We start from the raw sequence: 15,000 nt of genomic DNA on the forward strand, positions 1-15,000 counted from the left end.
CCAGTTTTCAGGCTGGTGCAGTGAAAAGACCTGTTGTCACCATGTAATGGTGGCAGGGATGACTTAGGATCCATTGGATCCTGTATAGATCCACCCCACCCACAAAATGCCCCATTTTGGAAGTTTCCACTAGCTACCACCACCTTCCTATCATTTGGGTGGGTGCACTGGGGCACTTCTTATCTATGGAGCTCCCAAACCAGTGGAAGCCAGAGGACAAACACATCCACCCTGTGCAACCTCTGTCCAGGATAAGGAAATAAGGGGGTTGTATTGTTCTGTTATTTATTTATATAGCTCCTCTACACCTAGAGTTTTCTAGGTGACTCACCAATTTGGGAGAAACTACAGTTGTACCATGGTTTTCGAACAGCTTAGTTCCCAAACGTTTTGGCTTCTGAATGTTGCAAACCCGGAAGTAACTGTTCTGGTTTGCAAACTATTTTTGGAAGTCGAAAGTCCGACAGGGCTTCCAATTGGCTGCAGAAGCTTCTTGCAGCCAATCAGAAGCCACAATTTGGTTTTCAAAAGTTTTGGAAGTCAAACGAACTTCCGGAATGGATTCCGTTCGACTTCCAAGGTATAACTGTAGTACCTAAAAACAGATACACAACACGTTTTTTTTTAAAAAAAGTTTTTGATCTCCAAAGACAGCTACTATGGTTGTTCTAACATTTCTAGGTTTATTTACTTGGATCCGCCTTCTGCCGCCCAATGTGTGTTACTTGCCCTTTTTTGTGTAGATGACCAATTCTTTAAAATACAGTGGTACCTCGGGTTATAAACACCTTGGGTTACAAACATTTTGGGTTACAGACTCCACTAACCTGGATGTAGTACCCTGGGTTAAGAACTTTACCTCAGGATGAGAACAGAAATCATGTGCTGGTGTCGCAGCAGCAGCGGTAGGCTCCATTAGCTAAAGTGGTACCTCAGGTTAAGAACAGTTTCAGGTTAAGAATGGACCTCCGGAACGAATTAAATTCATAACCAGAGGTACCACTGTAAACATGTGGAGAATGACCACATAGAAAGTTTTATTATTAGGTTGCTGTCTAGATCCATGTTCTGAACCACTTTTCTGCTACATCAGATTGAAATGGAATCGCTCTTCCTGGTATCTCTTTGGTACATGTACATCTGTTGTTAAAAATAAAAAAAGGAAACAACACGACACACAACCCCCCCCCCCCCGAGCTAAAGGCAGGGCAGAGGCACAAATTACATAGCAAGTGAAAGAGATCAAAAGAGAAAGATCCCAGTCTTTATCAAGATGGCTGATGAGCACCATAGGTTGGCTATAAAATTTGTCTATGTATGCAAAAGCACCTCATAATGACTATACTGAGGTTCCAGAACCATAACTCATTTGCATGTATGGAACAAATTTTATATGTACTCAGAAGTACCGTATTTTTCCATGTATAAGACAACCTTTTTCTGATCTTTTTGTGATAAATTGAGGGTCGTCTTATACACAGGTTAATATGCTAAGTAAGCGAAGGCTGGTGCTGCGGCGGTAGCAGGGAAATGTCGGAGAGGAGGCTACTTACCCGCTCCTCCCGGTTTAGGAAGAATATTTGGTGCGTATGTGGTGTATTATGGCACCAGTTCTGTCAGCCAGAGCGGGGGATCGTCGAAAAGCTGCTCAACAGCTCAGCGACCTTAAAAAAGAAGTTCAACAACTGTTGAGGGCCCCCAGAAATAGGGGTTGTCTTATACATGGGGTCGTGTTATACATGGAAAAATACGGTAAGTCCCATTGAGATCACTGGCATTTCCTCACAGTTAAAGCAGCATAGAGGATACAGTTGCTAGCAGCTCTTAACAAAAAACAATTGCTGCTAACTTTTATATACATACATATTTAATTTACCACTGTGCTGTAAGTTCTCACTTTTACCCAACTGCTCACTTTCAGGAAAGAAAATTACAGAATTGCCTGTTGTGATATCTATAAATGTAGAGACTGAAAAAATAAATAAATACCTGGAACATCGGTGAAGGTCTCTCCAAGGACAGAAACATGAAAACTGAGGCCCATCTCTTTCATTTTCAGCAGCACTTGAAAGAAACTTTCGGGATCCTTATCGTGTTCCCTTGAAGTAAAACGAAGTGCACCTTGACTTTTGGATTGTTTATTTATAGAGAACATTGCATTTTATCAGAACAACATTTGCACTGCATTCAAAGTCTATTGCACAATGTCAGACTTCGAGATACTTTCAGGCTGCAATTTTTATCATCCTTTCTTGGAAGAAAGCTTCTCTGAAATTTGTGAGACATACTTCCAAGTAAAGTTGTTTATAAGCACTCCCCCCCCCCCATAACATGTTATGGAGAGAAACTCCCTTTGGGATATTTTAGCTGAAAAAACAAAACAAAACATTTGTCAAACTTTCCTCCAAACCAGCTCACAGTATAATGCAATGGCAACTCATATCAAAGGAAAGCCTTTGCAGAAATTTCAGCAGCTACACGTATTTTTCGCTCTATAAGATGCACCAGACCACAAGACGCACCTAGTTTTTGGAGGAGGAAAATAAGAAAAAAAATATTCTGAATCCCAGAAGCCAGAACAGCAAGAGGGATCGCTGAGCAGCGAAAGCAGCAATCCCTCTTGCTATTCTGGCTTCTGGGATAGCTGCGCAGCCTGCAATCACTCCATAAGACGCACAAACATTTCCCCTTACTTTTTAGGAGGGAAAAGTGAGTCTTATAGAGCAAAAAATACGGTAAGTGATTTTTGAAGATGTCCAAAAGCAAGAGCTTTCATGGAGAGTGGAACAAATTTACACTAGGCTTCACCCTGACTGGGCCCCTACTGTTTGCCTATGAGGCTGCTGGCACATAGAGCAGTCAATGATAGCGCTGCCACCTTTATATGCTGGAGCTATGCCATGCTTAGCTTGCATGCGGTTCAACTGCAGAATCATTGCAAAGAAACAAGTTATGAATTGGCTCTGAAAATGCATCTGCCCTAGATCAGGACATGGTTTTAGCGTAAACTATGCTGCAACAGGGGGGACGTGGGTGGCGCTGTGGGTAAAAGCCTCAGCGCCTAGGGCTTGCCGATCGAAAGGTCGGCGGTTCGAATCCCCGCGGCGGGGTGCGCTCCCGCTGCTCGGTCCCAGCGCCTGCCAACCTAGCAGTTCGAAAGCACCCCCGGGTGCAAGTAGATAAATAGGTACCGCTTAGCAGCGGGAAGGTAAACGGCGTTCCGTGTGCTGCGCTGGCTCGCCAGATGCAGCTTTGTCACGCTGGCCACGTGACCCGGAAGTGTCTCCGGACAGCGCTGGCTCCCGGCCTCTAGAGTGAGATGGGCGCACAAACCCCAGAGTCTGTCAAGACTGGCCCGTTCGGGCAGGGGTACCTTTACCTTTACCTTTACTATGCTGCAACAGATTTGCACCTGTTTGCATCTTCAGGAAACTCACTTTTTAAATGACCAGGAAGTAAGGACAAGCTTTGATACAGAAAATAGGTTGCTTATTATATTGTTTGACCAGTGAAAACAAACTGCAAAAACTGCAAAATAGCCTTATATTATACGGCCATTGTAGAGGGATAACATGTCTGTCAATGCATAGGACTGAGCTTTAGTACTTTACTAAAGCTCGTCCTAAGCATTTGCAGCTATGTTATCTCTCTACAATGGCTACAGTTCTATTATATCAACTAAGTCCCATCCCAACTTGGTGGGATTTGTTTCCAAGCAAGTGTGCAAAGGATCAGGCTGCACAGCTCTTTAACTCCAGCAGACTGATGCTTTGTGATTTTGCTGGCAGTATACCTTTTTACACATTCCAACACAAGCATTTTTAAGGTGGATTAGTAATTAAGACTGGGCCTTAGAAAGCCAATATTCCTCTATTATAATAGAAATAAATTGCTTACAATTGTGTGCACATACCAAATGTGACTGATTCCTGAAAGCTCAAATGGCAGAAGAGAGACTGGGAAAGAAAGACCAGGTGGCATAGTTCAAATGATAATATCACAATGAATTTAAGTTTACATTGGTACCTTTTTTCTGCAACACTCCCTTCGTCTCACTCAGCCCCCACCAGCCCCCCACCCCACCTCCATTTCTGGTTTAGCACTAAACCATAAATCAACTGTGTGGGAAGGTGCCATCTAGACAAAACCTAAACATGTTGAAAATGAACATCATTTCCTACAATCTGGCTACTTACATTAATAGTACAATGAGCGATTACCCGTTGAAGGTATATTTTGCCTTTTGATCTAACTGCTCTGTTTTAAATCACTATTCTTCGCCCAGAAGTAAACCAGATGCCCTTCAAGCATTTTTTTTTTCTTTTGTTAGAAACTTCTACCATATTTATTCTCAAGTTATAGGCAACATGACAGTCTAGTGGTAGAAGTGGTGCATTGCCCCCATAGGCTAATTATGAGGAATGAATTTGCCGGTTTATCTCATAATAACCATCAGAAGTATTAATAATTATATCACTTGAGAAATCTCATGCTAAATGGCATCTGTATCTCTGCATGTGTTAATTTCCAAGTCAGTCAATATTTTTGGTTATCTGATGTCAAACAAAGATCTCCTAATTAAACATTACTTTCCCAGGTTTTCAAATCAGAAGCTGTAAGGTCTAAAGAATGGGACTGCTATAAAAAAAAAAATATGTACAGAATTAGCATTAACAAGTTGTACATCTTCCAGCTTGTGTGTGTTTCCAGTAATAAAAAGGAATGCCTTGTGATACGCTCTGCTGGACACCCTAAAGATTCAGTAGGATTGTTACTTAAAAAAAGCAGATGCATGTACTAATAATTCAATAACTTTTTAGACTGCCAAGAGAAAAAACTAGAATCACAACAATATATTTGTATTTATAGAGGCTGTTCCCAAACGTAAAATTATGAGAAGCCAAATCCAGTGTCGCTTCAGGCACCAAGAGCTTTTGTAGAGTTTTGCAGAGTAGTGATCAAGAGCATGGGGTGTGAGGCAAGATGCCTCCAGCACAAAACACACCACAGCAACCCTTGACAAGCAACCCCCAGACAAGGGATGAGGAACCTGTGGCCCTTCAGATGTCATTGGACGGCAACTATCATCTTCTCTGACCACTGGCAATAGGGCAGACAGCAACTGGTGTCCAACAGCATCGGGAAAGCCACAGGTTTTCCATCCCTGCTCAGGGCCAATACTGAGCCAATAATAACGACTGTATTAACGGGAAATTGTAAGGATTCCTGAGGTGACATATTTGAAGTACTTTGGTCAAAGTGATACAGAAATGTCAAGTACAGCTGTACCTTGGAAGTCGAACGGAATCCATTCCAGAAATCTGTTCAACTTCCCAAAAATTCAGAAACCAAAGCACGGCTTCTGATTGGCTGCAGGAAGCTCCTGCAGGCAATAGGAAAATGCGGAAGCCACGTCGGACATTCGGCTTCCAAAAATAGTTCACAAACCTGAACAGTCACTTCCGGGTTTGTGGCATTTGAGAGCCAAAACGTTCGAGAACTAAGCTGTTCGAAAACCAAGGTAGGACTTAATCATCATCATCAGGTGATAAAAGACATATATGGTTCAGGACTTTGATTTGGAAATATCTCAAAAAGGAGCAGTTGCTTTGGTTTGGGGGCACTTATTTTATGAAGCAAGGTGACGAAGTGAAAGCTATCGCAGAAAAAAAAGCCAGAAGAGGAGGGAAGGGGGAAAGCCAATTTTTAAAAATTGTACCTATACTATAAAAGTGCACACAGTTCTATGACACCACAGAGACAAACACGTAACAAACTTTCTTCCATCTGGTTTTATTTTATTTTTGGTGAGGGAGGAAAAAGAACACATTTCAAAAAAGGTGCAAAAAGAAGCAGTGGTGATTAAAGTACAGTGGTACCTGAGGTTGCATACACTTCAGGTTACATACGCTTCAGGTTACAGACTCCGCTAACCCAAAAATAGTGCTTCAGGTTAAGAACTTTGCTTCTGGAGGAGAACAGAAATCGTGCTCCGGTGGCACGGCGGCAGCAGGAGGCCCCATTAGCTAAAGTGGTGCTTCAGGTTAAGAACAGTTTCAGGTTAAGAACAGACCTCCAGAACAAATTAAGTACTTAATCCGAGGTACCACTGTAGAACAAAGTAGATCCATGTAGGGTGTTGTACAATTAGAGCAAGTTGTACAAGCTCAGAACTAGGTAAGTCTACCTAGAAAAGCCATGTTGTTTCTTTCGTCCGAGCTTACTAAGAAGAAGAAGAAATGAAGGAGACTCTGCCAGGACTGCCTTAACTATAATGAATCACATCTTAGAATAGGAGCCCATTCCTTCGGACTACAAGGACCCTGCAAAGCAAGCGGTTCTGCATGTCCGGTTGTTGAAAAACTAAGATAACTCGACACCAAGGAAATGTGAAGGCAATTTCAAAAACACAGGAGTACTCAGAACAGGATGAGAAATTCACCAAGGCCACTACACTGTGTCCTATATATCTCCTTGCAAGTTCAGGAAGAGTTGCTGCATTGTTCAGAAACCAGGGGGGATGCTTCCCTGGACGACTGATTGATTGATCCTTTATGAAGCAATGCCATCCTCTTTTGGAGAGTGGTTTGGTGGCCACGAGAAATTGCAGACCTCCCTTTTTGTGGCCAGAGACAGGGATTCACAGTGGGCCCCAATGTGGCTGCATAAAACCCAGCTGCTGTTGCAAACCTGCTCTCTCTGTTCTGAGAGTGGTGGGGGCCAAAGTGGGGCAATCCAGACTATAAGGGCAGAGGGAACTTTAGATACACCATATTCTAGGTCCTCTCAGTCTCAAGACATGCCTCCGGGGGGGGGGGATTATTCTGGCCTTGGAAACCAGAGAAGTTCTTTTTTGTCTCATTGGAACCAATTGCTAGGGAACAGGCAGGGAAAACAAACCTGATGGAAAGAAGGGGACAGAGATAAAAAGCCACCCCTCACATTCTGCCTGGGCCAGTGCAAGTCTAGCAGGGCTCAGAAAGTAATCATTCCTCCACCACAAACTCTCCACTTGTTCTCTCGTGGAAGACAAATTTGTACAAATTCGAATATAGATGCAGCTGAGAAATTTACAGCCCAATCCTAACCGTATTTATTAGAAAGTAAGACCCATGCATTTCAGGGATTTACTCCTAAGTGCACGTCGGACTGTAGCCTTTGTAATCGGGGGGGGGGGAGCATTTCCCCACCCTCGCTTTTCACTAAATGAAGTCTCTTAGGGTACATCATGATACAATATAATTTCATACATAACTGACACGTGTGCAAATCTCTAAAGGTATTGTGTATGTTGAAAGGGTTATAAATAAGCTGAGCTAAAAGCAATATTAAAAAGGTCAATCTTAATCTTCTTAAAACATTTAACAAAGGAGCTTTCTAGTATTTCACTGGTACAGAAAATTCAAAATGGGGAGGTGGCAGGGGGAAGAGGCAGGCTTAATACTGTTTTTCAAATATGTAGCGCCTAACCAATGCACCTTTCTCAGTATCAGTAAATAAAACAAGAAAACCTCCCTTTCAGGTAGAGACATATTGGTCTTTGGCTAATAAGGTAAACAGTATTCAAACATACCTGCAGCTCATAAGAGCCCGGGAAGGGGGGGGGGCTGATCTTTTCACTCATCACATCACCAGAGTTTGCTCATTTCCAAAGGTATCAAAGGTAGGAGAGAAGCAAATCCTTATTCTAAAGTTAAACAACAGTGTTTATTATATAATTTGTGAAAACCATTGATGATCTCCTGAACAGAAATAACAGTATTGTGTACAGAGTAGCTGACATGGCCAAGTATCCAGTTACTGACATGGGACAGCCAATCAATGTGGATTAAAAGACAGTAGCTGCCATGGTCGATCATCAACCAAAATAATTCGTTCTTATTTTAAAAACACATGACGGTACAGGTCTTATGGGCAGTGTGCACCTGTATATGTATATTTGCATGCATGTGTATGTAAAAGCCCTGTCTGTGGAGTCCCTGCTCCAAGTGCCCTCTTTATTACACTGAGGCAACCAATGGAGGGAGCCTTTTGTATTGCTATGCCCTAACTCCGTAAAAAGGCATGGATGGCACCAATGTCAAAAGCCTTTTGACACTAGGAGACAATATTCCCATGTGCCCAGGCATTTGATGGCTCTCCCTGCTGTACCCCAACTTCAGTCGCTTCAGCAGGGAGAGCAGGGATGTCAGCTCCTTTTCCTGACCTACTAGTGGAGTAGAGTGCCTATGTGGAGGCTGAGAAGGGCTTTGGGCGCCAAGAGGGGAGGAACTCAGTAGGTGGCAGGTACTGATCAACAGCCTGAACAGGAGGGTGCAGCATTGTTTCCAGAACCAGGTGATGCTTTCACAGATGAGAGCAGAATCACCCATCCCCAAAAAGCGCACACTTGCAATCCCAACATTCCTGCAAAGTGAGTAAGTCTTGCAAGTGAGAACGTCATTTAAAAGCTTGGCAGATGAGGCACGGAAACTGCTGGGACGTTTACATTGCTTCTGTCTAGTTCTGAAAATCTTGCCTGATTTCTGGACTCCAGAACTCTGTGTCTGCTGCTGTACCGTTAGTTGCCTGAATAAAGATCTCTTTCTTAAAAGCACGTAAGAGCCTCTCTCTGTGTGTGTTGGACACGAGGTAGGTTTTCATTTTTTTAAACAGGTACATGAAGGAAGGATCAAATTCTAATATTTTCTTGTGAGAATGCTAATGTGAACAGCACAAGAGAAGAAGCCATTATCTGCCAAGAAAATCTATTAAGAACGAAAAGGGACATGGCATGTGTGGTGGTATCCAAGAACACACCAACACTAAGCGAAATCAATTACTAAGGCCAGTTAATTCAATTCTGCACAGTTTTATTTCAAGCTAATATTTCCAGCTGAAGTTAAGGTATAAATATGCAGTTATCGGTATATAAAGCTCTTTTTTTCTATGCTGATGTATTCACAACATTCCTTTTCCTTTAAAAATTATTACATTGCTATCAGCTCTCTAGTTCTTCGTAGTTTAAATCAGTTGGAGTTGGCTAGTTGAAAGGATACCTGTTTTGTTCCATTCAATAATTCCAGTATATTAGGAAAATTTCTCCCCATGAATATTCCTGAGTTTAACAACATTCTCAGCATTAAAATCTACAAGGAGCATTAGAACCACATCCTCTGCTGTGATCACACAGAGTGTATGTGAAATAAAGGAGTAGAGATGTTAGCAAAGGCTAACATAGCATTTAAGATACTGTGACAGCCACCGCCCAAACACCTGCCTGGAGAAGGGAGACTAGCCCACAACAAAGTATACCCCTCTCCAGTACCTTTGTAGCAAAAACGAACCAAAATTGGATGAACACAATCCTCTAGCCCTAACATACAACTGTCCCTAAGCTTATCAGGCTTTTAAGCAGGATTCCTGACACACAGGTAGACTTTTAAGCCTTTCTCCTAAGCTGCTCAAAACTTCTATACCACTTGGGAGTCCCTTGATCTACCCATCTTCTGGTTGTCTGTTTTCATGGACATCTCTTGACAACAACAACCTCCTTCTCTTGGGATATCAAGCATGTTGTATCCAGCAGTGGCTACACATTTGTGCAAGGTGTGGAATCCAGTGTTCTGCAATTCCCTGCAACTCACATACTGGGAGAAGCTTTACAGAGGTAAATGAAGCTACAGTGGGAAGATATTGGCCGTGGTATATAACAGTGGTAGTGATATTGAAAGGCACAAATCAGCTGCTCTGCACTGTGCTAGTAGAAGTGCTCAATGAAACTCAAAACTCAAGGAACAAAGGATTAACTCATAATGATAAAACATTAAAAGGCCTAAGAAAATAAAATATGTTTGTCAGCTGCCAATAAGACAATAACCTGGGTGTCAGGCAAGTTACCCCAAGGAGGGCATTCCACAGTGGGGTACTATCACTAGAAAGGTCCTTTCATTAGCAGCCACTCTGGGTAGTGGCATCCAGAGAAGGACCTCTAAATAAGATCTCAAAGTTGGGGTAGATACATGCCTTGGCCCAAGCCATTAGTGGCTTCCAGGGTCCATACTAGCACTTCGAATTGGACCTAGAAATGGACTAGAAGCTAGTAGAGATGACAAAGCATTTGTGTTATACTTATATATTTTCCACTGGCTGCAATGTGCTTATGTTGTGCACAACTTTCTGTCTGAGGTAATAGGATGACAGCTGCAAACAGGATTCTTTTGTGGAGGTGTGCTGACACAAACTTGGATTCCATTTTGTATAGTAGTTGCCTAATACTCCAGATGTAAGTAATAATCCAGAGACACCCAACGTGGTGCCCCCTCAGATGATTCTGGAATCCAATTCCCATTGTTCCCAGCATGCATGGTCAATGGTAAAGGTTAAAAGAAACTGTAACCTGAAGAACTCTGGAGAGCACTTCATTGGTTACCTCTGTAATAATTATAATGGGAGTCACATGGTGTAAAGAAAAGAGATGGAAGCAACAAATAAGATGGAGGTGAGAGGGCAAGAGTATGAGAGCAATGTATTATCGAAGGGTTCTAGGCAATGCACATATATCTACAATTGTAGGAAACATCTGCATACTACTTGCCAAGGCCACATGGAAGAGTAAACCGGTACTTCCTGAGGTTCAAAGAAGGTCATTCTTGATTTGTGGCTAGCTTACACCACAGGAATTTTCAGAAAAAAACAAATATAAATAGAATCATAAAATTGTAGAGTTGGAAGTTACCCTGAGGGTCATCTTGTCCAACCCCCTGCAGTACAGGAATATGCAGTTGTCCTATATGGTAAAGGTGTGTATCCAAGAAGGGCAAGTTGTCAAAAGAATGATACCTGACCTGGCTTCAGGAACAAGCTAACCATGCTCCGTTTCAGTATATAAGCTCACATTGTAGCTTCAGAAACAGTCCCACAGCTGGGGGCAGAGAAGACAGAGGAAGGGGAAGCATAGGGTGACACAGACACTGGGGTCCCTGTAAAGAAAAAGAGGCCTTCATATGCACTAGAAAACCTTTCCAATTGATAGTCATTGTAGCAAGCTGACCAGGTTTCTTGAGGTAGATATGCATATTGAAGTTTATGCTAGGCTTTTTCAGTTTCTTGAGAGTAGATCATGCAAAGACTCACATAGTCTGACACTCTGAAGAGGAGAATGGGGAAGCAATAAAAAAAACTATGCTATTCTAGGCGGTATCAACAGAAGTATAGTGTCCAGATCAAGGTAAGTAATAGTACCGCTCTATTCCATCTTGGTCAGACCACACCTGGAGTACTGTGTCCAGTTCTGGGTGGCACAATTTAATAAGGATGCAGAGGAGGGTGACCAAGATGATCAAGGGTCTGGAAACCAAGCCTTATGAGGAACGGCTGAAAGAGTTGGGTATGTTTAGCCTGGTAAAGAGGAGACAACAAGGGAATATGACAGCCATCTTCAAATATCTAAAGGGCTGTATCTAAAGATCTTAAAATGGAGCAAGCTTGTTTTCTCCTGCTCCAGAGGGTAGGACCTGAACCAATGGCTTCAAGTTACAAGAAAGGAGATTCTGTGTAAACATCAAGAAGAACTTTCTGACAGTAAAAGCTGTTTGACAGTGGAACGGACGCCCTCAGCAGGTGGTGAACTCTTTTTATTGGATGTTTTTAAGCAGAGGTTGGATGGCCATCTGTCACGTATCCTTTAGCTGAGATTCCTCCATTGCAGGGGATTGGATAAGATGAACCCTTAGGGTCCCTTCCAACTCTACAATTCTATGAAATTGTAAAACATAAAAAGGAAAGGATATCTTGACTAAAGCAAATAAATCTCCACGGGGTCAATTTGTGATGTTCCAAACAGATATGGCTGCAATAAGAGGAAACTTCTTATTTTCTTAGAAAACAATCCTTGTCCACGCATAGATCAAGAGTGCCCTATTTCTCCAGTACCTCTTGGTGGGCATAAATAGGTAGGGCAATGTGCCAGGGAAGTCCAGGGACTAGAAGGCCTGTACACATAAATTCTATATCCCCAATCCAGTCTCCCCTCTCTGCTTAGTTAAGTTACACAAATCCTGAACAAATCTATGGAGAAAGAGTGCTCTACCAAGTCATATGCATGCAATCAGTTTCAACTTTTAAGAACGAATGAGGGAGGCATATCTTAGTTTCTGAATACCTAAGACTGTTGGTCTTAAGAAGATATACGATGGGGGAAAACCAAAAGTTTTTGAGGAGACAATGGTATAATATAAAGAATATGAGAATATAATTCTTTTTGAGCCTCTTAAATTCTTCTGTGTCAGAACAGAAAAATGCTGAAAACACAGTAAATAAAAGGAGAGCTTCACTAAATCATTTGCGACTTATAAAAGTTAAAACGCCTGCTCAGTGATCTCAATAAAACTTGTGGCAAATATATCTAATATTTCCAGAAACCAAAAGCCGCATCCCAAATAGCAGCAGCAACAAAAAAAATCCATTGTGTTGCTAAACCTACTAGATAGCTTTCTGTAAACAAGATATTTACCATCACCAACATGAATTTAGTTCTTCAAAAATTTCAGTTTCTGAAGGTCAGATAACTAACTGCTTAATAGAGAGAATCAAAGTGGTACCTCTGAATATCTCCAAGCTCTGATGGGCTTATATTCTGCTCCTTAGGTGAGGTATTAGCAAAGCTTATTTATTTTCATTTCCAAGGCTTTTATTTGCCCATTCCCTTGTGGTAAAGCTGATTTCCATGATGATTCCCTTCTTAATTTTAATACCCTTTTTACTCATCATATAGACATAAGAATTTTCCCTAAAATAATGAAACCCTTCCAAAGGAAATGAAGACAACTAAGAGGAGAGGAGGGGGTGGGGAGTCAGCAAAAGCTTACTTTTCAATTAATTGATCCTCTGTCATATGCATACATGAAATATTTTTTATATGCAGGGAAAATAAGGTTAATTAACATAAAAACCCTTCACTCGTCGAGGTGTTGAATTTTGTATTTTATCCATGCTGCTGTAAGCGCCTTGATTTCCCAGTAATGACCTAGTTCTCCTAATGAGTAACATTAACCCCTGGCTGTAGCTGTCCAGGACTTAATTGTCAACTGGAGCTGAAATAGGAGAGTATGCCGATCAGCAGGTATGTGGTATATTAACTCATGTCATTTCAGACCCTAATAAATAAATCTGTTGCTAAGGCAACAGGAACATCAGCTGTATCACTTTTTTGTGTGTGCTTTATAAAAGAAAATGCCTTTCACACCGAGCTCTTAAAAAGGAAATTAACTATATGTAACCATAATTAGAAGAAACATCATTTCTCATCTTAGAAACATATCTACATTAATGAGAAAAGACACTGAAAAAGAAAACTGCTTTCTACTGTGATCAGGATAACTGAAATTATTCTCCCCTCAAGTGAAAGAATGCAATTTGAAATATGCACATTTGAATGAGAACCTGTGTAGTGGTGTTATGTACCAGCCCCATTGAACTTACATGGACTCACTTTCCAAGTAAACATGCACAGGAATGGACAGTCAGTGTTTCTGAGACCCATACCTACTGAGACGCATACACCTAATTATAGATGTATATGTTAGTGGATGTCTACCTGAGAAACACATGTCATTCCAACCTTGTATATGAGCAGAATATTGTCAGTGTGTGAGACGATTTGTGGGCCATAATGAACTAACTTGTTGTGCTAGTGGAAGTCTGCACAAGGATTCCTGCAAGCAGAAAAAGGCTTCCCCCACCACGCCGCGTCTCTCCATCACCCTCTCCAAATCTGCTCTGGAGGGTTAGGAGAACCCCCAAAACAGCATGTGGAGGGTGGAGAGGTGAGGTCATTCTCATGGGCAAGCCAAAACGCTTGTTTTGAGGGAACAATCTACCTCCGTGCTACATTGAATGCATTGAATCTGAATTAGATCAAAATTATAAGCAACTGCCTGTTTGCATGGGGGTTGCATTCCTGGTCATCACATGCATCAGCGGAGCACACATAAGCGCCCCCTCCTCAGCCCCTTCCAGGGCCAAAATTGGTCACACACCAATTGAACGTGCACAAAATGGTTGCCACCTGTACTCTTCTGTCTGTGGTGTCACTAATGGAACTGTAGTCCAAGACCCATGCCTGCCAAGGCAATGGGAGGATTCCAGGGTGGAGAAGTGGGTGGGCAATAAAAGGGAGAATAAATGGGAAACCATGAAGACTGCTTATGCTTCAGAGTCTTCTTCCCTAAAGCTGCCACCTGAGGCCTTTGGTTTCTGGTTTTTACATCCCCTACTCCCCGGTAAAAGAAACCATCTAAAATGACATAAGGCAGGAATACAGAACCTGTGACGCCACAGATGTTGTTGGACTAACCATGATAGCAGGGTTGATGGTAATTGTAGTCCAGTGGCACCTGGAGGGGCGTAAGTTCCCTATCCTTGACCAAAGAGCAGCATTTCCAGAAAGAAGAAACAGGCAAGAAAAGGTTAAGTACCTACTCCCACCTGACTCTTCCCTGTAAACACAACACATGTTCCCTTATAAGCAAAAGATGGGGTTGAGAACCCCATTTTTACACTCATAACAACATCTAGCTGGTCTTTTAAGGCCAACATGAAAGGGAGCTTAGTAGATTAATAATATGACTCAAATAATTGACTGCAGTAACTTGAATTATTTTCACATATTTTGGCAAAGCATGAAAGACTGTGGCATGTCAGGCAAAGGGAATGACTGTGTTCGTCCCCACCTGTTCTACCCCCAGCTGACCTCTGCCTAATCAGGAACAGCTTTCCACCAAACAGTAGTGTAAGTTACATTACCATGTTATAAGCACAGTCCAGCACACATAGGTCTGAAATGCAATAGTTTACAACCATTTCTCAGAGGAGAAATAAGTAAGTTCAATTCTGTCACCTTTGTCTTGAATCAGGATAACTTTTTAAAAAAACTTTTTTAGTAGTTTGCCAGTGTCAGAAGTTTGCGTTGGTCCCTGTTAATGGTGTGTCACTGTTTGTTCTCCCTGCATTTCATCTTCC

At 42.0% G+C, this 15,000-nt stretch overlaps 1 protein-coding gene across 12 annotated transcripts in view; it reads right to left on the minus strand.

Annotated features, from left to right (window-relative positions):
* The window catches only part of GTDC1 (glycosyltransferase like domain containing 1), a 231,244-nt gene that overhangs the window by 46,813 nt on the left and 169,431 nt on the right, over positions 1-15,000 (minus strand). For all 12 annotated transcript variants that reach the window (XR_014213431.1, XM_082198804.1, XM_082198805.1 and 9 more), the window contains one exon: positions 1,990-2,099. Coding sequence is in view for 11 of the 12 variants with exons in the window: in XM_082198804.1 (XP_082054930.1) it covers positions 1,990-2,099 (110 nt within the window). In the remaining variant the exon portion in view is untranslated. The remainder of the gene's footprint in view (positions 1-1,989; positions 2,100-15,000) is intronic.

This window comes from Podarcis vaucheri, assembly GCF_965113315.1.
Source record: "Podarcis vaucheri genome assembly, chromosome: 1".
Taxonomy (NCBI): Eukaryota; Metazoa; Chordata; class Lepidosauria; order Squamata; family Lacertidae; genus Podarcis; species Podarcis vaucheri.